General features: G+C 42.8%; 1 protein-coding gene and 1 long non-coding RNA gene across 6 annotated transcripts in view; both read left to right on the top strand.

Moving 5' to 3' along the window:
* Positions 1–367: 367 nt before the first annotated feature.
* Positions 368–17,100, top strand: DDX24 (DEAD-box helicase 24). 5 transcript variants are annotated; one of them, XM_068946911.1, is made up of 10 exons: positions 916–1,048; positions 1,502–1,684; positions 1,982–2,705; positions 5,819–6,190; positions 7,818–7,971; positions 8,352–8,867; positions 10,990–11,065; positions 11,327–11,515; positions 13,986–14,115; positions 15,869–17,100. In XM_068946911.1, exons 3-10 carry the CDS (start codon positions 1,982–1,984, stop codon positions 16,102–16,104), a joined length of 2,397 nt encoding a protein of 798 aa, XP_068803012.1. In that variant the 5' UTR covers positions 916–1,048; positions 1,502–1,684; the 3' UTR covers positions 16,105–17,100. The 5 variants fall into 5 exon arrangements, with proteins under 5 accessions (XP_009688054.1, XP_068803011.1, XP_068803012.1 ...); XM_009689759.2 differs by lacking the exons at positions 916–1,048; positions 1,502–1,684 and adding an exon at positions 368–473; XM_068946910.1 differs by lacking the exon at positions 1,502–1,684 and having other exon boundaries at positions 864–1,048.
* A 6,707-nt stretch (positions 17,101–23,807) lies between these two features.
* LOC138067515 (uncharacterized) overlaps positions 23,808–25,728 on the top strand; it is a 36,131-nt gene continuing 34,210 nt past the window's right edge. Inside the window, exons 1-2 of the long non-coding RNA XR_011141634.1 lie at positions 23,808–23,986; positions 25,529–25,654. This is a non-coding gene — a long non-coding RNA (uncharacterized lncRNA). The remainder of the gene's footprint in view (positions 23,987–25,528; positions 25,655–25,728) is intronic.

Genomic DNA, 25,728 nt, shown 5'->3' with positions numbered 1-25,728 from the left:
GCACTAACAATGAAAATGTCCTTGAAAACATTTAATACTCTTATTTCTAACCTTTGCAGTAACATTAAAAAAAAAATCAGCTTCCTATCGCCTTAGAGCCAACAGGCACCTCCAGACAGGAGAGAAATAATCGTAGCTGCTGCTGTAACTGCCTTAAATCGCAGCACCGGTCTCCCTCACCTAGAAACCGCCTGTTCTCTCTTCTCCCACGTCTCATAGCAAAGGAGACTGTTCAGACCACCTGCCAATCTTTTAGCAGAAACATGAATCTTCTGTTATCATAGTATCTAATTTATGATGTCCGTTTCCCACACCAAGATCAAGCTGCAAAGAGCACTCGATCGCACAGGAGGAAATACCACGCTGTGACCTCAGCGGCGTGCTTGCTTCTGCAGCTCTTTGCAACTCTGTCCCAAACTGCATGGCTTTACCACAGGGAACAACGAAGGAAGAAAACACAGTAACAACCCAGGGTGAGCATGAATAACGAGGCTTTTATTGAAAGAGCAATGCCGGTAACATTCAACCCCAGCTGCTAATTTCAGAGTTTAGATTTAAAAACCTACACAAACGGTCTGCGGAGACGTTGACTGTGTTTCGAAAGGAAACTTTTCGCTGCCAGAGGATAAACAAACGCTCCTATTCCTTCTCTGCCGGGGCTGCAGCGCGACGTCTAATCGACGCGCTGCAGACAGCGGCACGGCCGCACGTGCCTTCACGGCAGGTCAAGGCAGCCCCGGAGGAGAGAGGGAGCGCAGGCTGCCACCGCCGACGCCCCGGCCCGGGAAACGCGGCCCGCGGCCCCCCTCGCTTCCGCAGCTCCGCGCAAGACACCCGCCGCCAACCGCCGCGCCGCTGGGCCGCATGCGCGCGCCGCCTCGGCCCCCCCTCCCCTCATGACGTGCGCTCCGCGACGCGGGCGCCGGGCTGTGACGTACGCGCAGTGATGGCTGCGCCCGTGGGGGACGCACGTGGTGGGCGCCGGCGCTATCGGAGCGCGGAGTCGGGGGCCGGGCTGCCCGCCCGGAGGCCGCCGCCGCCGCCCGCGGTAAGTTCGCCGGCGGCGGGGAGCCCCTGGCCGCACGGCGCGGCCCTGCGCGGTGCCGGCGGGCTGGCAGCGCCGGGCCCGGCCCTGCCTTGCCCCAGGCCGCTGCCGGCAGCGGGGCTGCGGCCCGTACCGCCGCCGCGCAGGTGTGCCGGGCAGCGGCCCCGCTTTGCCGCCCGCCCAAGCGCGGCGCAGGGCTGTGGGCGCTGCCAAGGGCTGGGCGCGGCGGCGCCTGCGGGCCTCCCGCCTGCGCTCGGGCGCTGCAGGGCCAAACCGTGCCCCTGGCAAACGGGCCGGAGCGCACTGCCGCCCGCCGGGAGTTTGCCTGTGCGGCTGTAGTTTGGTTTCTGGCGCTACTCTAGAAGCAAAACTTATTTTGAAAGGTAGACAGCGCGGCGGTGTGCGCGTTGGTTTTGAAAGCAATAGCACTGAGTACAGCCGGTGTGTTTCCTCTAGTCACTGAGGAAGTATTGTGCTTGATCCTGCCTCCCTTCTCCTCCATCGAGTTTGCACCTGTCAAGGTCTGCGCTCGAAGGCATTGCCACGGCTGTTGTTTTCTTTCATTTCACTGAGATCTCAAATGCTGGCATCTTTTTTTTTGTTGTTGTTGAAGGAGATCAACAAGTGATTGCTTTTAAGGTAGGCATCCTTTCAAATGTGTTTTAGAGCAGTTAGTGCTAATTTGTCAAATAGCATGTATGGGCTACGTGCTACAACTGTTTTACGAACTGCAGAGTGAAAATAGGTGTTTGTCAACAATGCCAAAGCAACAGCAAGTTGTAGGTTTGCTCCTCTGTAGTTACGCTTAAGACTCTTCATATTTACAATACTAAAAAACAAAAAAAGTGCTTTATGTTTCCATTTGTTTGAATATCTTCAGTGTAATCCTCGTTGTTTTAATCTAATGTCTTCATTTTTCCCTTTTTTTTTTTTAAGATGAAGACAAAAAAGGGAAAAAAATTTAGATCTTCCTTTAAATTGAAACAGAAAGGCATTGAAGTAGTAGGAAAATGGAAAAGTGTGAAAATTGACCCCAATCTATTTGCTGATGAGCAGTTTGGAGACATAGTATGCTTGGAGGAACTCACAGAGTATAAATTAGTGAGTTCCTCCAAAGTGGGGAAACTAAAAGAGAAGAAGAGAAAGGTTGATGATGTTCCTGAGGAAAGGAATGAGCAGGAAGAGCCTGTCGTCCCTCCCAAAAAGAGAAAGAAACGCAAAGATTTGAGAACCGGAACAGTTACAAGCGATGATCCTAATGCAATAGAAGTTGATGTGCCAGCTAATAAAGAGGACAAGCACGAAGAAGTAGTGAAAGGGGCAAACTGTGAGGACCGTGGATGTGTGGCTGAGAGTGTATCAAGCACAAAAAAGGCTCTGAAGAAAAACAAAAAAGAAGTTAAACGGAAAGCTCCTCAAATTCAAGAAGCTCTTCCATCTGTAACTACTTCTAAAAAAGTTAAAAATTGGACAACAAAAGTTTTATCTGCCTCAACTGATCGCAGAGCTGATGTGTCTGCATGGAAAGACCTGTTTGTACCTGGACCAGTGTTGCAGGCCTTGAGTTACCTGGGGTTCAGTGCTCCAACTCCTATTCAAGCATTAGCCTTGCCTTCTGCAATCCGGGATAATATGGATGTTCTTGGTGCTGCAGAAACAGGTACAAATCCTTACTAGTAGAATTTGTGGTGAGCTTCCCATTTCCTCTCTTAAAATGTAGTCAGTTGTTAGTAGGAGAAGAGCTTGTAGCTTCTACATATTGTATTTTGTATATTCTTATATATAATATTTCCATATATTGTATTTTATTGTATATTCACAGCAAAGGTAGAGTATTTTGTTTTATCTTGTACAAACTGTTAATACTTTGCGAAGTACAACATGTAAAGCTTTAAATTCTCAGTGAGTTTTTTTATGCTTTTGACAAAAGCCTCTTTTTGTTTCGCAAGTTATGTCCTATTTTGAGAACTGTGAGGTAGTACAATATGAATAAGGGTAGAACTGATGAAACAAATATTCCAACAACCTGACTTGTATGGATGTTCCTATGCCTAGGCAGAGCAGAGAACTCAGTTTTTCTGAAGAAGATTCAGTACTGGCTTAGAAATACTAGGCGCAGAGCATTGGGCATCGTGAATATGGCCTGTGCCTTTATCATAGCGAAACAGGCCCACCTGGTGCCTTGTCTTAGTTCTTTGTATGTTTTTATTAATTGCAGTGATTCTTACCGCTTGTGCTTGAAGTGAGCGTTAGCTTGTTTCATTAACTTTAAAGGTAATGTTATACCTTGATTCCAGTTTGTGATCAGCTCACGCTTTTCTCTTTAAGCCTTGCTAACCTTAGTGACATTTGTTGTGGCTTCTTTTTTACCTAGACAATAAAGTGCAGGCTGTGAGCATTACTTTTCCTCTGAGGAATTTTTTTGCTGCTGATACCTTTGAAGTTTTGTCTTCGATAGTAGTGTAACGTGTTTATCCCATGAAAACTACAAATAAGCAGCAGAATTGTGAACCACATTGATTTAAAGGCTTCTTTTGACATTCATGTAATCTGTTCCGATTGCCTTATCTCACTGCTTGTCTTGTAAAGCCATTTGCTGCTCTTGAGCATGAAGGTATAGTAACTAATTTTAATAAGAAATGCAGTCATTTGCATTTAATTTTAATTAGAAGCTAGGCTAATAAGATTAGAAAGCCCTACAGGGAATGTTTGTGGAAAATGAAAACTTAAATGGTGTTTTTGGACTGCAGAAAGGTGCCATTTTGGGAGCACTGGAGAGCAAATCCCTCTATCTGCAGAATGGAAAGTGCAGTTAGTGGCAGGTTGTGCTGCCCCACCCTTCTCTGTTGCTCTTCTAATTTTGCAGGATCCTGAGTTACTAGGACTGTTTTGCTCGTTCTTCTTTTGTGAGAGAAAGCACAGTTCCCTCCAGAGAGCCCAACACATCATCAGTGGTCCTGCAGAAACCTGAGAGCAGATACGGACAATTGTCCATTAGAAGCTGTTGCGTTTGGGAGAGGCTATTAAGCTGAAACTCTCCAGTTCTCTTTTCCAGATCCTACAGCCTTCCGTAGCGTTGGGCCTGAGAAGGAAGGTGACTGATGAGAGAACTACTCTTGTTCCTTCTTTGGTTAGCAGGCACCACGGGGGAAGATGACAAAATCTTGAGGTGATGGTGGATCGCTGTGGGTTCCACAGCTTGTTGTTTTTGTAGTGCATCTAACCAGATCTGTTCAGTATCATGTTGTTACTCTGAACAACTAGTGAAGTTTTGGGCTAAAGATCCACGCTGTATCTCTGGGTAAAATTCTAAACCAGTTTAAAAGAGGTTAAATTAGCTTGAGCTGTAGGATCCATAGGTACCACGATATAGTTTTCTCCTAGTTTGATTGGTCTGGTGTATGACCTGTGTGTTTTGAAGATAACACGTCCGATAAGGTGATTATTTGTTTGTCTTGCGGGTGAATCTAACGCCTGCAGAATAGTTATCACTGGCGTAATCTAGCTGTGTGGAGCACTGTTTGCGCTAGCTGGATTGCATTACTTGTTCAAGACCAGCAGTGTTCTTCGTCAGACAGACCTTCTGGTAAGGCAGCATTACTATGAATTCCCTTAATGGACCAGAATCTTGTTAGATAAGTGCTCTGCAAATGCAGATTATAAACTCTTCTGTTTCAAGCGTACAAGTCAGAAGAGATCTCCCAGGCATGCAGGAAGATGGGGAAGGGGACACGAGGAGACTCTGCAGCAGTGTTGGTCAGGGTGGTGGTACTGCACTTAGTTGTTTATTAACCAATAGTAAGATTCTCCTCTGGAAAGGCAAACTTCTGTGCTGCTGAATTTGGCAAACCACGGTGGGCAAATGCTGCTCAAGGAGTTGAGGTAAGACCTCCAGAGGATTGCTTCCCAGTAGCGACTTATTATAGGAATGATGTATGAATATCTTGCACTCTGTAGCCACTGGATGGTTCCTTTATCACCAGTGAGCTGATATATTTATGAGAAACTTACCTGGGGTTGATGTGCTGACAGGATTCGCGTAATATTTTTGTTAGTGGCAGATAGTTTAGAAGGGAATATGTGCCAGGGACATGACTCACAGTTAGGTACCTCTAACTCAAAGGAATTTACAGTGAACCCCTGAAATTACAGTTAGGGAAGCATTTATTTTCTTTGATACTCCCTTCCCCCTGCTTCCAAAGTGGATGTTCTATTTTAAATCAAATTTATCCTTTTTCATTATAAAAAAGTGAGCTGGTGATAGATCAGGGAATTAGAGGGTAAAGTATGTCAAAATATAGCTTCTCAGAAAGGGGTAAACACAATACTATAAACTGAAAATGGAAGTGAATCCTTCAAGTACTTTTCAGTTTGTCCTTGGCCTCATTTGCTATTCCTTTATTTGGAGAACATTGATCAGAACTGTCATTTAGGGCATGGTATTCTCCTTACGGGCCCAGAGTTCTTTAAAAAGATCTTGGCTGCAACTACAGCTTTTTAAAACTACTTTCAGAACAGATTCATCTGCCTGACCTGCTGGGGATTGGAAAAATACCTGTTCCATAGGATATATGCTATTGGTGACCTCAAGGAGATATATCAAGGGAATAGCAGACGAGATGCTGTTGCTTACTGTCTGGTTTTGTAAAGATCAAGAGTTTGTGTGTGTTAGCAGCGTATGTTCTAAAACCAGGATGTGATTAGCTGCTGCTTTTCTCTTCAGATAATTTTAATGTCCCGTCCGTCTGTATTTCTTGTTCTTTTGTTTCTTAGGAAGCGGAAAAACGCTTGCATTTGCAATTCCTATGATTCACTCTGTGCTGGAATGGCAAAAATCAAACAGCTTGATGAGCAGAAATGACAGTGATGCTGAAGAGTCCCGTGACGATGAAACAAGATGGGAAAATGAGGATGAAACAGAACAACTAACCCATCAACAGACTGAAGACAGCGGAGATGAAGAGGACGCAACTCTCACAACAGGATGTGTGGCGGTGGTGAAAAATACTGGGCTTGATTCTATGGACAAGACGCATACTCTGGGCTCCCATAGAAAGAGACCTCTTTTAGGACTAGTCCTTACTCCCACGAGAGAATTAGCTGTACAAGTAAAACACCACATTGATGCAGTTGCAAGGTTTACAGGTACGTAGATCCCAAGGGCAGTGTCCCAGGTTGTGCTGGGTTTGGTTCTGGGCTCTGGTGTTGAGCCAGGACGTGTGCCACAGTTTCTTCTGCATAAAATTAGGATGTTTTTTGAGGCAGTTCTAATCCTTAGTCACTAACATTTGAGAAGTGCTTTAAAATTCTTGGATGAGATACAAATGGAAGCGTACAGTTATATGAGATAGTTGTTTTAAAATGTTTCTTCCAACACATAGCTATTGACTGTTGTTTTAGAAACACAGAATCAGTACTAGATACCCAGCCAGAGGTAACTTTGTCCCGGTTTTGGATGATGCAGGTTGCGTATATCAAGATAAGAAATGATACCCTAAATTTTAAGGATAAGAAGGCATTGCTGGCTTGTCTGACTCACTCAGTGGAAATGCTGTAGCGTGACTTTCATAGAAGGTAACAGCTCTGAGGAAAGCATTCTGTCCCGCTGTGTTCTTTTCCAAAGCAGAGGTCAGTGCAGCTGTTAGAATAGATGAGGATGTGAAACTCCCATTTGAGATGGGGAAAACTGGGAAATAACTTTCCCCTTCTCCAGTGGTATTGACTGTGTGTTTCTTGAAGAGACTTTTGCAGTGCTGTGAACAGCTGAAACGCATTTTCCTTTGCCATCCCATGCTTCCTGCTGTGCTCATCAATCTGTAGCTGATTACATGGCTAATTTTAACTCCTAGCCTATAGGAGTTAACTCCTAGCCTAAAATAATCAATTGATGGCAGTATAATTCTGATATGAGGCATGCTGTTTGTATGTAAAAACGTGCTACCCAAGTGAGGTCTAGTTGCTGTAACAGGGGAGAGAATACCTTTTGGTGTGGGCTTTGTTTGTCTCAAACCAGCTTTGAACAAATCCCCACCTGAAATCGTGGGGTTACAGAGCAAACACTGGGGAAGAACGGTCTGAACTAGCTCTGCTGCTGGAGGAATCATGCACATAGGCTGAATTTCCTCAAGGGCCAGTGTATCCTTTGAAGAAGAAGGCTGAAAGAAGCCGTGGCGGTATCTGTGCTTCCAGCACTAGATGACATCCTAGGACCTGAGCAAATTGCTTAAGGCTAACTTAAGGTCTCTGTGCTACTCTGCAGTCCAGAGAACCTTTAATTAGGCAGTGATGTTCTCGTTAAAGGTTATTCCATAGCAAGTGAACGGGTATCAGTAAGACGGGAGTTTCTAAGTCTTATTCTTACAGGGAATTGCTGGGTTATTTGCGACAGGGATGTGCTTGTTCATCCAAATTTGTTTGACAAAACATGATGGAAATAAAATGAATTACCTTCTAATTAGGACACACAGATTCTGAAGCACTGGTAAACAAAGCAAACAGCTGTGGAACACATACATGATTCTTCCTGCTTTTGGAAGACAGGTGCACTGAAAGAAAGACTATTTTGTTTTTGACGTCTTCCTATTACCAGAATTTTCCTGTGAAGCTGCAGGCATGCTGTGTGTTCAAGTGTTAGGCAAAACCCAAAAGTTTCCTAGCCAAAGAGTTTAATGGTAGTTGCAATACAAACTTAAAATGGCTTCCATGAGTGGATTTAGGTAAAAATTTTCAGTGATAAATTAGTGAGACAAAGACCATTACTTATGTCTTCTAGGCATTAAAACTGCCATTCTAGTGGGAGGCATGGCTGCACAGAAGCAAGAACGTATACTGAATCGAAAGCCGGAAATTGTCATTGCAACCCCAGGCCGTCTGTGGGAGCTAATTAAAGAGAGACACCCCCATCTCTCAAATCTCCGGCAGCTCAGGTAAAGGTGCCTTTTAGACTAACTTCTTGGAACGAGTTGTGAGGTATCACTTAGCGCTGATTATGTTTATTTACTCATAAAACAATTTTGACTACGTAAGATCACTTATTTCTTTGCTAGAATACTTAAATTCACAGTGGTTTTGTTGCGAGATAGAAGTGTCAATTAAAGCCACTAACAAAAACCCCGTTGTTGCTTTAGCAACCTGATTTTTCAAACAGCAGTGTGAAAGGCTACTGTAATTACCCAGACATACCTGGTGTTACTTTGGGTTTAACATGCAGAATTTCCCTTGTGTGTTTAGCAGGGAACGTTCTTTTGAAGAGTATTAGATTTGTCTTTATCTACATCACTCATACTGTATGTCTTCTATGTGATAGGTGCCTGGTGATTGATGAAGCAGACAGAATGGTTGAAAGAGGTCATTTCTTAGAGCTCTCTCAATTGCTGGAAATGTTAAATGATTCACAGTATAACCCTCAACGTCAGACTTTTGTTTTTTCTGCCACGCTGACTTTGGTCCATCAGGCTCCCACGAGAATTTTACAGAAGAAGAACGCGAAGAAGATCGACAAGAAGACCAAACTAGAAATGTTAATGGAAAAAGTAGGAATAAAGGGCAAACCCAAAGTGATAGACTTAACAAGGAGAGAGGCCACTGTTGAGACTCTAACAGAAACCAGAATCCACTGTGATACTAACGAGAAAGACTATTATCTCTATTACTTCCTCCTCCAGTATCCAGGAAGAACCATGGTCTTTGCAAACAGCATAGACTGTATAAAACGCCTCAGTTCTCTCCTCGCCATCTTAAATTGTGATCCTCTTCCTTTGCATGCTAACATGCACCAGAAGCAAAGGCTAAAAAACCTGGAAAGGTTTGCTGAGCGAGACAGGTAAGTTGGCTTTCTCATTCGTAGTACAAAAGAAAACATCAAAGAATCTGGGCGGGGGGATAGCTGAGTTAGAGGAAGGGCGGGTTTGGGGAGTTAGTCGGGGATATCTGTCCATCGTTCGTGAGCCCAGGTCACCGAGGATGAAGCTCCACAGGATTGTTGAGGCAATAAACTAGCGTGAGTTCAGTGGAGCACCACCAGGATGGTTGAGGAGCACTTGCTCTGTGAGAAGAGGCTGAGACGACTGGACTTGTATAGCCTGGAAAAGGGAAGGCTTTAGGGGGACCTAATAGCAGCCCTCCAGTTACCTTAAGAGAAGGTTATCAAGAAGATGAAGGCAGGTTTTTTAGTGTTGCGTGGTAGGAGGATGAGAAACAGTAGGCGTAAGTTAAAACAAGACAGATTCAGAATGGATAGAAGAAGGAACTTTGTCCTGTGAGGACAGTCGAGCACTGAAACAGGCTGCCAGTCCTTGGAGGTTTTCAAGACTCACCTGGATAAAGCCTTGAGTAACCTGGTGCAATCTCATAGCTGACCCTGCTTCGGGCAGCAGGAAGGACGAGAGACCTCTTGAGGTCCTTTCCAACCGGAATTACCCTATGATATCCTATGATAGCTCATTACTGCTGAAGGCAGTCTGTCCTGCTCAGGTGTCAGCCGTATGCTTTTACAAGTGCTCTTGCACTTCTCTTGTGCCCTGGCCCTGCAGCTCATTTGATTCTTCTATAGGTTGATTCATCTGACTGAACCAACAGAAGAGTAATCACTTTTTGCTGCGTTAGGTTTTTGCAGTTTCAGTTAGAGGAATTAACTTCCTGAGGGTCAAGGTATCCTAGAGCAATGCAAGAGAAGGGGCAATTGTGCATTTCAGCAGCAGTGGACAGGTTGGCCAGGCAGGGTTCTCTCTGGTCATTTGAAGAACGGTTGTTTCTTGCTGGTGTTGGAATGGCCTTTCGGGTGCAAATTGGTGGTCTCCCAGAAGCCTTAGAGCATGGTACTGCTGCCCAGGTACCACATGCTGTCCCATTGCAATAGAATTTGTTTGTACCTTTACAGATTCAGGCAGGGAAAAATAGAGATTAAATTGCTGTGACAGATGTGCAGTATCTCTTGGCAAGAGGTAGTACTGATAGCCTTGGCCTAGGCCAGGCAGGGCGTTTTCATAGATACGGATTTCTCAAAGCACAAAGAAATTTGAGACTGTCCTATCACAGCCTCCTGCTGAATGCAGGTCCTGGACTTTTTTTTCCATTTATTTCTGCTTTGAACCTTGTAGCCACAGGGTATGCAGTCAGATGCCATAAAATCTTAAGAAATGCCTGCTTCGTATAAGTAACTCTTTTTAGTTGCTAGCAGATTTTTTTTTTTTAAACAAATTGTTCCATACCCTAGGGAGATGCTTGTCTCTGCAATAGACTGTTCATATGAAAGAATTTTGAGAACTCATTCATTTGTAGGGGATGAGGGAAGCCCTAATTGTCAGAACAGAATCCCCCATTATACTTCTAGCTTTTAACTAATAGAACTTTAAGTGCAACTTGGTCGAAGACGTTTCAGCCCCCAAAATTGTTAATTAAATCTATAATGTAAATGCTACTGCACTTTTCTTGATTGATAAAACATATAATAGCCTTTCTGTCCTGCCAAAAGATTAACTGCCTCAGTTGTACGGTCATGTCAAATTAATGAGAGATTAAACCTGGCCTGGGCAAAGCACTGAAAAATGCACTTGAAGGGGAGCATACCTCCATGCCGAGAGGTCGGATTAGGTCATCTAATAGCGCTTTACACTAGTTCCTGTGACTGGGAGAGAACAAAAGCATAGGAAAACAGGAACTTGCAAGGTAGTGAATTTCATTATTGCAAGCAGAATAGACCTGCAAAAATTATCATTTGTATTATTTCTTTTACTTTAAGAGTTGCTGTTTCAAGACTGCCTCTGATGTAACCCTGGATATTGTTTTCTGTAGTGGCAAGCAAATAGCATGCTTCTAGCAGGTCATGTAGTACAAGTCTGTTCCTTAAATTGTTCTGGTAGAATTCTAGGTCACTCTATCTTAGGTTCTTTGGCAGATGGTTTACTGTTCTATTTCATGTTTATTAAATGTTATCCCTTTCTCAGCTGTGTCCTCCTGACAACAGATGTTGCGGCTCGTGGTCTTGATATTCCCAACGTGCAGCACGTCATCCATTACCAGGTTAGATACTTCTGATGCTTTTGCTTTTACCATTTTGGTTTTGAAGCATGCTCTTGCTGATCCAAGCCCTGTACACTATAAAGCTGTGATTCTCAGTCCTATATAAATCTCATATAGAGATTTAATCATCTTTTATTTAACTCTCCTGTAGAGCTTTGTATCTAAGGATCTTACTGCTACATTGCCAATGGCAGGTAACGCATTATAAATGTGTGATTATATGAGAAATGGCCCGATAGATACAGTTCTTCTTATTTACAGGTTCCTCGTACGTCTGAGTTGTATGTACACAGAAGCGGCAGAACAGCCCGAGCTGCCCACGAAGGCCTTAGCTTATTATTGGTCGGTCCTGATGACTTGATCAATTTTAGGAAAATCTATAAAACTCTGGGGAAGAGTGAAGAGCTGCCGTTTTTCCCAGTTGAAACCAAGTACATGACTTCTGTAAAGGTAAAGAAAAAACGGTCTCTTTGCAATCTGAGTAGTTATTGATTTATTCAAATTAGTGCATTTCCCATCACGTTCTTCCCAGGTTTCAGGTGAAACTTACTCTTCAGGACCTGAATTTGAAATTTAAATTAATCACACTATACTTTTCTTGTGATATTTGTGATTTCTTCTCAATAAAGGGGTTCGAACATAAGCATCATTTACATTTTTCCTGAGTGTTGTAACATAGAGCATCATGTGGCTAGATCCCCAAATACATTACCAAGAAGTGAATATCTGTTTTGTACAGTGACTGTCAGAAGTTATTAAAGTTTTGGTACCAGTCAGGCCACAGCTGCCTTGTCAGAACCAGGCGTTCCCTTTTTCTGGGATATTGACTGCATTAGGAAGAATTTTCCTAGTCATTCAGCGTCTCACAAGATAGCATAATAGACAATGGTTAGGGTTCCCAAAACAGTACATCTTAGAAAACGTCTAGTCACCGCAGCTTTCTTGCTTCTCGCATAAGAGCGCATTTCACATCTCAACAGCGCTATCTTAATAGTTTTGGTGACATCAGCCTTGTACAAACGGGCATATTTAGGTGTAGCATTAGAAGGGAATCTGGCTGGGGATGGAATATCTAAAAAATATTGCACAACCATTCAGAACAGGACAAAATGCAAGCAGCCAAAGAATGCAACAGTCTCCCTTGTGGTATCCTGGTTCATGCTTAAATTCAGTTGGCCTGGATTAAGCACAGGATCCAGCACAGTAACAACAGTGGTATCATCACCTTGGGAATAATGGCAGCAAGTTTCGAAGCCCAGGCTTACTGCAGATGGGCCTATGGTCTGCTGGAACTTAATTCTTCAGAACGTCTTGAAGCTAGTGGCTTTCCTCCAGTGCAGAAACTGATAAGTTAAAGATGTAGCTGAACTGTAGGATTACATAGCTTGGAAGTGGATGGTATATGGATCTTTCAGGAGATGCAGCCTTCTAAGACAGGAAGGTAAACAAGCATTTCCACAGAGTCATTTTTCTTCTCAGTAGTGTCAAAGACATCTGACTTCCATTCCCCTCCAACCTCGTCCCCCGCCCCGATCACCCCTCCTCCCAAACGTGTCTGGCTACTAAAAGAAATTTCCTGGTTTTTTTTCAGATTATTTCTTCAGAGGTCCCTTCTGTGTTTCTTGATGAGTAGTTCTTGACTCTTATCACACACTGTCAATTTGTGGGTGGATAAACGTTGTTTCCATGCTTAAATTTCCCTGCCGCTGTCTCAGTATCTTCTCTCTTATTCGTAATAGTGGTCCTTTCCCCCAGTCAGATGTGTTTGCAATTGTAATTACAGGACTCCAGCCTCCTAGGTGCCCCACGTGGGTCAGGTCTCATTTACGCTTCAACCTGGGCTTAACCAAAAGCCAATGTAGTTGAGACTACCAGTGCTGCTGATTCATAGTGTCTGTTCTGTTGGCACGCTCCTTCTTTGATTCTGCATGCCTGTGTTCAAGTTCAAAAAATATGCTGAAGAACTTCAAACTTGAGCGGAATAGAATTGGTGAGACATAATAGAGGAGAGCCCAAAAGAGGATGCAAGTTTTGCAAAGATGAAAAAGCTGTTTAAAAGCTCTCGTAGTGATCTGAGGAGAAGTTACTGGCAGCATGTTATTAGGCAACTCCAAGTTTAATTTCTCCTGTTTCTGCTGTTCTAATTACCTTGACTGGTCTTTGTGCTACTAGGTAGCCCCTGACTATTCAGTAGGGGTGGTCAAGGTGTCTTGCATACCGTTTGTTTTGTGCAGTTTTTGGCAAGTTCCAAACAGCAGAACTTACTGCTGAGTTGTTTATTATTTACTGTCAGTGCAGATTTTCTTTCCGTAACAAGTTAGTGATTTGGCCCAGCTAGAAGGCTGCAGGTCAGATTTGACTTGCTGGACATCTCCATTCAACCTGCAAGCGTCTGGGAAGACAGACAGGGCATTTTGACTTGTCCCTAAACGTGGTCAGGTGCGTTTCTGACAACATGAGTAGCTCCTTCCATATGGTCTGCAGGAACTTAATCCTTCAGAGCATCATGAAGCTAGTGGCTGTCCCCCATTGCAGAAACTGGTAAGTTAATTCCACAGTACGGCTAGGTCTATGTAGCTTGGAAACGAGCGGTATCTGAATTGTGATTTGTACCTGATGTCTCCAAAGTGTTGATTTCTTTAAAGATGAAGAGTTAGCATTCAGGCATGTTTAGTCATTGAGTTAACTTAAAAGTAAAAGTCAAATTCTAGCATGGATCTGAAGCAGGAAAACACTTTGTCAAACAATGACATCTGCATTATGTGGGGATCCGCTGGGGCAGTGGTGGGGGGCAATCAGGAGTGGCTCTGCAAGGCTGGCACCTCAGCTGCAATGTAATGCACTCTCTCAAACTCTGATCCTGCAGAGGAGCCGCACACTTGAATCTGCCGAGGATTGCTAAAACATGCTTTTGTTGCAGGAACGGATGAATTTGGCACGGCAGATTGAGAAGGCCGAATTTTTCAACAGTCGGGCAAAGCAGCATAACTCTTGGCTCCAGCAAGCTGCTGATGCTCTTGAAATTGATCTTGATGATGACGTCTTTATGGGCAAGTAGAAATGTTTCTTTAGGGGTGTGCTTAGCTGGTCCTGCAGTACTGGTATCCAGAAGGAGCTTCAGCATACCAGAAGAAGCCTAAAACCTGCAAGGCAGAAGGAGAAAGAGAGGCGTGTTGTTACTTAGTGTTACGTGGCGTTGCTTGTTGTTCTCTGGATGATTGTGTAGCAGATAGTCCAGCCCCGAGGGAGTGAAGTGTAGCAATTCTGGCAAGTCACAGACAAGTCCACGTGGCGTAGGATAAGAACTACTTAACTTCTGGCAACCAGTTGAGGGTAAATTAACAGCTTGCTGTGTCATGTCCCTTCTGTGTCAAAGAAAAAACTCTTTCTCCTCTTTTGCCGTCCTCTAGTCAGGCAGCAGGACAGGAGCCTGGCAGCTTTGTGTGGGAACACCTAGGAAACACTAGCACACAACAAAAATCCTGAGAGCCTTATGTGGGTTGAGTTTTGTGGGCTAAATGCCCAATACTTATGATCAAATAGCTGAGGATTCAGGTGCTGTATTAAAGTATAGTAACTTCTTATAGCCTGTAGAACATTTAATTTTAAGATATGCAGTAGCCTGCAGGAGCGTATAGGAACGTCGCTGCTATGCAGCTATAGGTGCCTGTTAGTTGAATGCCATGAAGGTATGCACCGCTTCTTAGATGGACTGTAAAATGCCACAGTGTCCTAATACTAGGAATCAAAGAGGTGATTTCCTTCCACTCCTTTGAAGGCATGGTGAGTGGGCTGCTGCCCAGGTCACTTCAGCTTAAGCTGCCACTATCCTTTTAGCTGTCAAATATGCAGATACCTTTGAAGCTTGCTTCCCCTGCTCCTCCGCTCATGGCTGGGTTAGCTTTTTCCAGACCCCTATGCAAGCAAGCACTAGTCAACTCTATTCAAACTGTTCAGGAGTGCTCTCAGATAGCTAGTACTCTGCCGTCTGTTTTGATGTACTCTGAAGATTCTATGTTTTGAGTGGGTTTCAAAACTGTGCCTCTAGTCCAAGTATGTCATGGCTCTTGACTTAAGCACTTTGTAATTGGCACCTAGAATCTTTGCCAGCTTCACACTTCAAGATTTATTCAGTCTCTGATGCTTCTATAGCTTGCCCTAGACAAATTAAAGTCTCAAGTCCTATCCCCATAAACGAAATGTGTCTTATAGCTTTGCAAAGGATTTAATAATGTCCCTTCAATGTACAGGATAGCAAGTCTTGATTCCATCTGTTTTCTCCAGTTCAGGCCTCTGATCATATTAGCTAAGGTCTCTTTCACGTCCATCCTCCTCCTCTGATAATAAACACGAACACCTTGTGGTTTCTCATATATCTTTGATAAAAGAGGAAAGGGCTACTCTTCCAGTTCTACAGATGCTGAAATGAGGCATGTGCAAGGTAATGACTTGCACAGAAGAGACTTCTGCCCAAGCTAGAAGCCCTAAGCTAAAACTTTAACTGCTGGGATCCCCTTTCCTTTTTTGCTTGAGTCTGTTCTCTTCAAAAATCAACTGAACAACGATAGCTAGGGCATAGTTATTCCATAGTCAGGATTCCTCTTGACCTTGTTTACTGTGGAAACCCTGAGTGACTGGGAAGTGTCATAGATGACTGAAAAACTGTATTGGATCTGGATGATCTTGTGAGAGAGAGAGATAAGATTAGCTATGAAACTATAAAACTATGAAAGCCTGGTGAAACAGGCCAGTGCAAGTTCTTATTTTGTGGTAACGTTCTGTATCTTTGGTTTATGTCCCAAGGAGGAAAAGCTACAGAGCAAGAAGAAAGCCAGAAACAAAAAATGCTGAAGGGAATGAAAAAACAACTAAAGCATATGCTGTCTCAGCCACTCTTTAAAGTCCTTATGAAAACCAAGTATCCAACCCAGTCTGGAAAACTACTCCTGCCTCAGCCATCAGTGAGCAATTTGGAATCTGCTCTAGGTACCATATCAAAACAACAAGCCAAGAAGAAGAAATCAATAAAATTAAATTAGATAACTGATCAAGATCATCCAGTGCAATGGAAGCTGGGAAAATCTGTATCAAGGCTGTCAGTGCTTATGTTAGAAGCTAGGCCAGAAAAAGTAGTATCGGGGCATGGTGCCTGTGTCTTGGTTGTGCAGGCATACAGCTGAATGTAAATGGCATTGTTTAACATGCGGTTTGTAGCTATTGATTCTTGTCTTGGATCTGGGGGGTGGGTTATGTTCTCACAGGAATCTTTTTCTTATTCTCCGTATTAAGAGAGGATGATTAGTTTTGGAATAGTTCTGTTTATTGGCTCTTTTTTATAAGATGGGTAAAAGTTAATGGGCAAAATTCATCTTGGGCGTACTCTAGTATTCTCTTGGGCATATACTAATAGTGTAACTTGATTTGTATTTCAGTGTTTTTAAAAGAGAGGGGGAGGTAGGCTGTATGTAGGGTACAGTACAATCTGAGCTGATGTTAGTGGGAGGTTTGGCCTTTACAGCAGTCAGTTCAGTGAGAAAGGCGAATACAGACAGAATTACCTTAACTAGAATTGTAGGCTTGCTGGTAATCTATCCCAATCATCCTTCCCTGGAAAAGCTTTCTCATTATGATATTATTTTTCTGTTCTGTTCTCCACTGGGTTTAATTCCATTAGTCCTTTGTTAATAAGTTTTTGAAAGTGCAAAAAAATTCAGGGTGGCAACAGACCAGAACTCACCTTGGGAGATTTCCAATCTAGACAGACTTCTGGGGAACGGATGCTGCTATGCAGTTCTCTTGTTAATTAACATTTGGAGTTAAGTCTGTATTTGAAAACATGTTAGAACCACAACCCTTGTTTTAATGGAAAGATGGTGTTATTGTGAAATGTCACTTTTTTGAAGTGTGCTTCCTGGTGATTATGCTTTTTAACCATTTTAACCTGACCAGTGCAAATAATTGTCAAAATGCTTTAAAATTAATCAGAAAAATATGTTTTGAATTTTGGTTAAATTAAATCTACTATAAAACACAAAGCCTGTATCTGCTCTCAATTGTTTGAGACTTCTAGGTTTTCTCTTTGTGAACAGCTCATGTCTGTTGCACGTAGTGGATATTAAGAGGGAGTTCAGAGGAAAAGCACCCAAAAGGTAAAAGACACAGCAGTGGCGTCTGTGGTGGTGGCACCGTAAGGAACCGTCACGTGCCAGCTCTAGATTGGGCAAAGTTTTTTATGTCTCAAGTATAGAAACAGTGTCACTGCCCTGTTTACCCAGCTAGTAAAAAAGAAATTTGGCTGTGGAATTGAGCGTCCTTTCCAAACATTTGCTTGTGGGAGAATATCAGCTTTTTGCTCTTCTGTTCTTATAACTAATTGAAGGCCCCCACCACTCTCATATCCCCAGAGGACTTTTCTTGCACTTGCGTCTTTGCATTACAGAGGAAGAGCTGTGACAACTTAATCACAAGTGTGATTGTGAGCTTACCAATTTTAGATGACTTTCCTTGTGATACTCTTCTCCTTTCAGGCTCTTCAGGGTAAAAGGGGGAAGTCTGGTGTGGGAGGAAAGGGGAGGCAGGAAGAAATTGCACGGTCCTGTTTCCTCAGCCATGTGCGAACAAGATATATCTTTGGAATTACTGTGACATCTTAGAAAACAAAAACATATTTAAATAAAGATCATTGTGAGGAAAGCTGAAAGAAGGAACTGAGCAAAAGCAAGCATGCCCTAACTAATTGCTTTTGTCTGTAGCATTTTAATCACATTCTCACGTTATGGAAAGAAAACAGCGTTTCTGCACCTGCCAAGTGACTGAAGACCATGTGTGCCTTTTCTGTATCTTCTGATATATTCCTGCTTGAGACCCATTAGACAAAGTCAAGGCTGGATCCTGACACTAGAGCTCTACGTTCCCTCCCTTGTCTGAAAATCTGCATGTGGTAGGACAGTTTTGGCAATTTATAGTTCTGCACAGGGGAGAAGCATCACTGATTGTGATCACAGCCTGGAACTGAACTGTGAGGGTGAGCACTGGGGGACAGTGAGGGTATTGTTACTGTATCACTGCTGTGAAATTTTTCAGCTGATTCTGTTTCCCTATGTTTAAAAATCCAGTTCTCTCATGCCAACCCTCCGTCTGGCCCTCAACCCACTGTCTTGTGAAATTTTCCCCAAGGTGAAGCATGATACTTCTCTTCACCTTCTCCATGCTTCTTTGTGGCATGCTCTGCTGCTGGCTTTCTCCTGCAATCCCTAGTGCACTCAGCCTAAGTTATCGGTGCTTAATCTACTGAGGCTGCACCCCCACAGGAGTTCAAGTGGAGCCTGGAGGCTATAAATATCTCAGCCTCTTAAAAAGGATCCTGGACTAGCACTCTGAAAGCTCTCTTGCAGGTGCTTTCCCTTGTCCTTCTCTTACCAGGATGCCCTCTGAGTCTTCTAGATGAAGATATTTACTTCAGCTAATTTAAACCAGTAACCTGGACAGTATTGCCATGTAGCAGTCGTCTTCCATGCTGTTGGAAATGTGAACTAGGTTACTGCAGGAAGAGGGGAGGAAAGAGGAGAACGTTTTCTCCCGCTCTGATTGTTTGTATCTGTATTATTGGTACAAGTTATACATGAACAGTTTTACGTGAAGTGCATATAGGCTATTTAGTTTTAGTATTTAAATAAATATATTATAATGAATGGTTCCTGTTATGCTCTGCTGGCACTGCAGTTATGCTAAGGCCTCAAAAAAGCAATCTTCTGTTTTATGGCTGCTTATGTCTGCTAAAATACCCATTAATTAATGGACTAATTAAGTCTAGGATGTAAGAACACCCTCCAGGTAGTTAAGAACGGCATGAGTTCAGCAGTGTTGGCAATGGCCAGGCTGATGCAGAGCAAGCAGCACTATGTAACAGAAAACTGGAAGCCAGATAGCTTCTGAGCCCTCATTTTTATTATTTTGTCAAGTACGTGGCTCATCCTGGCCATAGAGTTTATGATAAGTCATATGTTATTAAAAGAAGGAAGAATCCCTGTAGCTTAAGACATCTGCTGAGTAGCTAGCTTGGACGGGATTCATGTATTGGATGCTGAAGTTTGCTGACGTTCCTAGCCTTTTTCTCTGTCTCTTCCCCTGTATGCTAATAAATCAGAAAGTTAGCAAAGCAGGACCTGGAGTGCTGCCCCACCATCTGCCAGCTGCCCAGGCCCACATCTTGCCGTGTGGCACAGGGGAGGTGACTTGCACCTTACTGAGAAGGGGCCAGCTACCATGTGCTTATGGGCAAAGAGTGTCTGTATAAGAAAGTGCAATTAAGTAGCTGACGCGAAGCAAGTTCCTGCCTTCGTTCAACTCTCCTTAGTAATTCTGCCAGTGTATTCAGACCTGTGGGAGGAGAGAAGGAAGGAGGGCACGCTTCTGATGATTTCACCTCACGCTGTCTCACCCCAGCAGGGAAGTCTGGTAAGAAACACTGCTTTCTTGGGTGTTAAAATACTCACTACTTTACACTATGCTAGCAGGGTCCATTCTGGGTGTCTAAATAATTCCAAATTGTTCGACAAATGGCTTGGCGAAGGAATGAGCTCAAAAAAAAAAAGTTGAGTGGCTAGTAACAGACTGATAATCTAGCAAGCAAGAATATGTAAGAACCGTGCAGTCGTGCTTGCCGGAAAGTGGGACATTGTCAGAGGTCATAGGCTTGGGGGAGAGGAAAGGAGGGAAGAGACAACAAAGTGCTGCTTTGGGAAGTGGTGCTGACTCTGTAGCCTTTTGTAGTTTCCTTCCCTCCTCCCCCTTCTGTTACAAAGGCAGATGTTGTCTGATACCATTTTTCTGGCCCATGTGAGGTTTCCTATTCCAGCTCTCTTTTGTGAAAGGTACTTAACGGGCTTCAGTGTTTTCTCAAGTCACTCAAAAGCTCTTCATGGGGCTAGCCTCATAGAATGGATAAGAAATAGGAAAATAATGAAACCTGTGACTCTGCAGTTCATTGGCCTCAGAAAACATGTGAACAGAGCTGACACACTTGTTTGTCTTGGAGTTCAGCAGCTCTTGCTGTTAAGCTGCGTGAAATTGTAGCTTGTTTCCAGAGCAACCAACTCAAGATGGTACAAATTGCCTAATTTCTATAGGTGAGAGCTGCAGCACCATAACGCAGACCCAAATCCTGGGTTCAAAAAGGAGAGAGTATTGTGAAATATACAGCCTTTTGTACCACTTAGACCAATTAGATGTGTGATATTCTTTATTGTTATTGATATAATTGCATTTATATAATCTAGATTTGCCCATAAGAGTAGAGTTTATTTTCCTTCCCTTATGGGAATAGCTACACCAGTATAAGCAATTTTAATATTGACAGGAATGCAACCCTATTAGGTTTCTGCACCAGTACTGGTGCTAACTATGCTCTGAGGTGCAAGGCTAGCCAAAGCATAAGGAGAGTGCCGCTGTCGATCTGTTTTCCAGCCATTTCAGACTATTTCCTACAATGTTGTTTCTAACCCAGATCAGGTGAGGTTGTTTCTGTCCTCTCAGTTCACAGATGACCTCCCAATGTGAGGTTTTCTTGACAAGTTTAAAAATTTGAGAATTAAATTTTCTGAAATATTTCTTAGCAATTTTTTATTTGGTTCCTTGGATTCTTATGATCTAAGTTCTAGCTGGAAAAAATGTTAATCCTTGGATATATATATACATGTATAAGCATGATTGGAAAGTGTGTCTCCTTCTTAATAATAGTTTTTCCTCCAAAGTCCATTTTCTAGTAGCTCATTCATTTCTATATGTATGCACACATGGGCACACATGGACCTATGTGCGCACACACACACAGTGTTACCTAGTTTTTAGGCAACACTACAACACCAAGTACTGTCATTAGCTAAAAATAGTTATTAATTGTATAAATATTTAGAATATATTTATTTTAACAGTGCTAACAGTAAAGTGTTACTGCTTCATAAATGCTAGATGTATGCATGCATATATTCCATGTTATATAAGCTATGTAAGTTTTATTTCTTTGGAGAGTATATATGTATGAAGAAGATTAAGACGCATTTCAGAAGAATTTGTAAATGCCTCAACTTTTCTAAAAGGAACAATATATAGAGGAAAGTGTCATTAGATTTGTTTTATAAATGGAAAAACATGTTCTCTACTCCTTTTCCAAAATTACTCACTAAGGGTATCAGGAGAGCAGGCAGGAGATCTTGGGTGACCAGAGGTCCAGCCCTGTGCCACCAGGCTCCACTCTTTTTTCCTCCTGCTTCTTGGTACGTTTCAAAAGTACAGGTATTCCCCGGGGACCAGATCTGTCAGAATGGGTCATGAAACACCATTCCCACTGCTGCCTATCTGCTACAGAGGCCTTTGAGTAGCAAAGAGCAGCAAGTAAATGCACAGCGAGCTATTTGTCTCTTTCATTCAAGAAACTGAGTATTTATTTACCAAATAATAAATAAACACTAGTTGAAACATGGTGTCATGATGTTTTTCAAAGGAAACAAGAAAAGCTTAATGGTCAATCTCAGCTAGATCTCTACTAAAGTAGAACACCTTCCTTTAAGCTTTGAAACACAGGACATTGAATACTTACCTTTCTTCTCTCTATTCCCCACCCCAAAGACAACACGGATTACTGGTTCAGTGGGGAAAAAAAAAAAAAGGAAAAAAAGAGGGGAATCAAGGCTTGATGTTTGGAGGATAAAAACCAGGATAGCAAGGTGAAGTTTCAAGTTAATTTTTTCTGTATAAATTATGATCAATGACAGCACAAAAATAAACCCTGAGTAATGTTTGTCAGTAACTGTTTAATTAGAAAATGGCACCTCCGTTTATCTCAGGAGACTTTTCTGTACACAAAAGCCTGGGTGTTAGCAATAGCCAGGGGCTGCTCTCTGTTTGCCTTCAAGAAAATGCCTTCGTTCTCCATTATACTGCAGTGTCTTATTATTTTTAAAAAAGTCTAGAAAGAGGAAACTGCCTCTTGCAGGGCTCCCCGTAGCATTAAAATTACTGAGGTCTGACTGAAAAAAGGCTGTCTACTATTTGTCAGTGGAAGCTGTTTTTGTTATTGTTATTTGTGTGCTTTAATGTAACTGTTCCTCATATATGGGAGATCAGACCAGAATTCAGTTCACAATGAATTAAAGCCTCCCACGGCTGGGCTAAGGGTGCAAGAACAAACAACCACACGGCACGGGTTCCCTGCTGGGGCAAGCAATGCCATAAATAAGTCTTTAGCTTGCTTATATTTATAACCATTTTATACGCTTTGAAAAGCAAGTCAGGCTCTCGAATATATGGCAACGTTTCCCCAACATAGGCATAATGCCCAGGTACACACAAGGATGACAAATGCACTTTGCTGCACCAAGTGACCTAAGTGGAGGTGGAGGGAGTTTAAAAAAAAGAAGAAAATCTTTCTGCAACCTAGTGATTGATAGAACTATGTGTTCTCCCTCTGCTTTGTTTTTAAGCTACCAACATAACTTTTCAGGAGAGTTATTTTGAAAAGTAAACACTAATTTAAAAGCAATTGATTAAACACCTTGAAGTGTGGGGAGAGATCAGGACTCAGGTGACAGCTTTTCAAGCGGTGCTTGCCAGTTCCTGGCAGCTCTCATTAGCTAGTGGCTCCAGCGTTAAGACAGCTAGATTGCCAGCTGCCGACTGGCCCCTTGTGCACTAGTTGCTTTACAGACGTGGACCAGAAGATTTTCCAAGTCCCATAGGCCTGATGCCCGTTTGAGTGTCAACTCATCTGTCATTTTAAAACACCTGCTGAGGGGAGTTCTGCAGACTGCATTGTATCAGTGGCATAGACAATCATCTTTCCTGATTAAAACACTGGAAGATTCTGTCTTTATTTGGTCAGTGATGTATTTCAGGCTTTGGGCTTGTGTGCCCCTTGCACAAAAATGCCATGATCGTTCAGGCATTAGAAGGAAACTTTCAACTTCAAAAGCATACTATTGCTGTGAAAAATGAACAAGTCTTCTCTCTGCTTTGTCTGTTTACGGGCAAATCTGACAGTACGTTTTTCTGTAGTAAGCACTGCATTCTGAGTAAATGAATTCACCTTGCTGCCAGATGATAAAGTGTGTTCTGCACAGCACATCACAGCAGTCAGTAAATTGAGGGCTAAGCAGTTATGGTGATTCACTCTAGTGTCCACTTTGTACAGAGGTCTCTTACGGATATATGCCGTGTTCAAAACTTGATCCAGAGCGATGACGTGCATGAGCAGTGGTTATTCTTCTCGTGGAATCTTATCTCCTTCTTGCAAGAGAAAAATGAAATATGATAAGATGAAGGGAAGAGCAGTGTTATCTTTTCAGTTCTGCTTCAGCGTCTTATACCTCAAAGTCCCCTCTCCATTGCCTGTAGTTATCACCCACCTTTCTGCCCCACTTCTCTGGGCATTATCACAATAATAGAGCATGAGTTGTTACTCCATTTCTCATTGATTCCTATCCTGGTTGTATACATATCCCTATAAAACCCTATGTTTCTTTTACTGTTGAAGCTTTTAGAATTTTCCGTATCTATTTCTTCAGCTATTGCACCGAAGCCAACTCTTGCCAGGCATAGTTGCATTTCAGTGATTCAGAAAAAGAGGAGAGTTCATAAAAGATGGCAAATGCTCACAATAACTACTAATTTATTTCATAGAAATAAAAATAGAGCCAATACTTAAATTGTTAAAATGTCTCGTTTCCATGATTTTTTTCTTAATTCGAAGTAGGACAGTGCTGTTTGAATCCAGGCCTTTCCAGCCAGGTAATCCTAGTCCAGGTGGCACGTTTCTCTTTGCTATCTTTCTCTTCCAAGCAGAATTCTCCGTATGTGTCTGCCACCTCATCTTTGGAAAGAGACTCTTCTAAAGCCCTTCTTCCGAGCACCTAGGACCACGTTAAGGTAAGTTAATAGACACCTAAGCGTGGTGCTTCTTCCTGTTAATGCACAGTTAACACAAGAGTTGTTTATATTGATTGAAAACTGCCACATTTCATCTCCTGGCCAGCTAGAATACCTTGCTGTGTAGTGGAGTAAAACACCTGCTCTTCCTGTCCTCCCTCTCTTCAGTGATACCTGTGTGTCTGAGGTTGTCCGCAGGCTGTCCTCCTCAGCATTGGCCGCTGCTGGCCCCTGCCGGCAGCTGTGTCAGAGTGGATCGTTTGGAAGAGGGCTAAACCTGGGGAAGACTTATGACAAAACCTGATGGAAAACAAAAGAGAGGAGCGTTTCTTGGACTTTTTTTTTTTTTAGCTCGGCTCAGTATAGTGTCACACAGTTCTAGTAGAAGTAGGAAAGTTTCCTGGGTATTGCTAGTTTCTGAGAGCATTACCTTTACCCACATTCTCTCCCGTTTTCTACAACTGAGTGTTTCTCCTCAGCTGGTTTCACTGGAGGGTGAAGCTGGTTAAGTGGCTGATCCATCTGGCACCTTCTAAAATGGAACTGCAGCTACCAGGCGCACTGCGACATCACCTGGAGGGGCGTCAGGCAGGAGTGCTAATCTTCGGCACCCCTGCTACACATACGCATGGCGGTAAACATGTTCAATGGCTCTGTCTTTAAACACAGGAGCCTGGCCACACTGTCTGCAGCTTTTGCAGCTGTACTAAAAGTGACACATGGCATTAAAGATGTTTAGTCTATTACAACTGGTGGCCTTGATATGCTTTATAGGTTCCCATCAAAATGTCAGTGCTACTTCCAGGAGTTTTACTTAGCAGGTGACTGCTGTGTTTTGCATATGTTATGTAAAGCGCTAGGGCAGCTTCTCTGGTTAGATCAAAGGCCTGCCTGGGCCAGTGTCCTGTCTCCAGCAGGAGACAGCAAGCCCCATGTTTCAGAGAGTATGCCCATCTTCTGCAAACATCAGGAAGAGATTTTGCTCTTTGAGATAGGTAATCCTTATCTTTAGTCTTTTAAGCACCTTCTGAAGCCGTGTAGATGCAATGTCAGATACGATGATTGTTATTTCTATTGACTTGGAAAAACTTTTAAAGAGCCTTGTGTCTGGGTTAAACATCAACAGTAAAATTCCTAACAGGAATTGGTGGGCTTGGGGGCGATTCTTTGGGTTTTTTTACCTTCCTCTGTGTTGTGGAATACAGTGACTTCTCAGATGAAAACAGGTAGATGATCCTTACAAAATTCTCTTCTGGAGAAGGAACCAGCACTATTGATGACTCCTTTTGTTCTTTGCTCTCTTCCTGTCACATGCAATTTTAGCCTCTTGTACTGAAGATCTTAAGTTTGCTATAAGAATGTGAACAAGGGAAACATTGCTCTTGCAGATCCCTCTGAATAGAGGGCTACAAAAGCTGTGATTAAGTACAGAATCATTAGTTAGAGAAAAGGCTAACACCACATTAAGGCACTTCATGTTTGATTTACCTCTGATAACAACTCCGCGATCTGTTTTAATGGATCTTTGTTTTTTCTCTCCAGAGGGAAACATCCAAGTGCTTTGAAGCGCTCAGAAGACATTGAGGGAATTTTCAGTACTTACATTTTGAGATGAACTTCTTTGCATAGTTTCCAGAGGGCAAAACTGCAGCACTTACTTTTTTGGAGGTAACGGGAAAAGAGATAGGCAGAAAGAATAACTTACCTGTGTTCGTCTCTCCCTGGTGTTTAATGACTTGATG

The sequence above is a fragment of the Struthio camelus genome, chromosome 5 (genome assembly GCF_040807025.1).
Source record: "Struthio camelus isolate bStrCam1 chromosome 5, bStrCam1.hap1, whole genome shotgun sequence".
Lineage (NCBI taxonomy): Eukaryota > Metazoa > Chordata > Aves > Struthioniformes > Struthionidae > Struthio > Struthio camelus.
Note: the sequence above shows the minus strand (reverse complement) of the source record. Positions and strands in the feature narration are given on the sequence as shown.

Bases quoted from the DNA above. Each gene is read 5' to 3' on its own strand.
- DDX24 (XM_068946910.1), top strand. From the start codon at position 947: ATGGCTGCGCCCGTGGGGGACGCACGTGGTGGGCGCCGGCGCTATCGG. The intron at 2,706-5,818 runs GTACAAATCCTT...TTTGTTTCTTAG, and splicing joins TCTTGGTGCTGCAGAAACAG to GAAGCGGAAAAACGCTTGCA. The intron at 11,516-13,985 runs GTAAAGAAAAAA...CTTTTGTTGCAG, and splicing joins AGTACATGACTTCTGTAAAG to GAACGGATGAATTTGGCACG.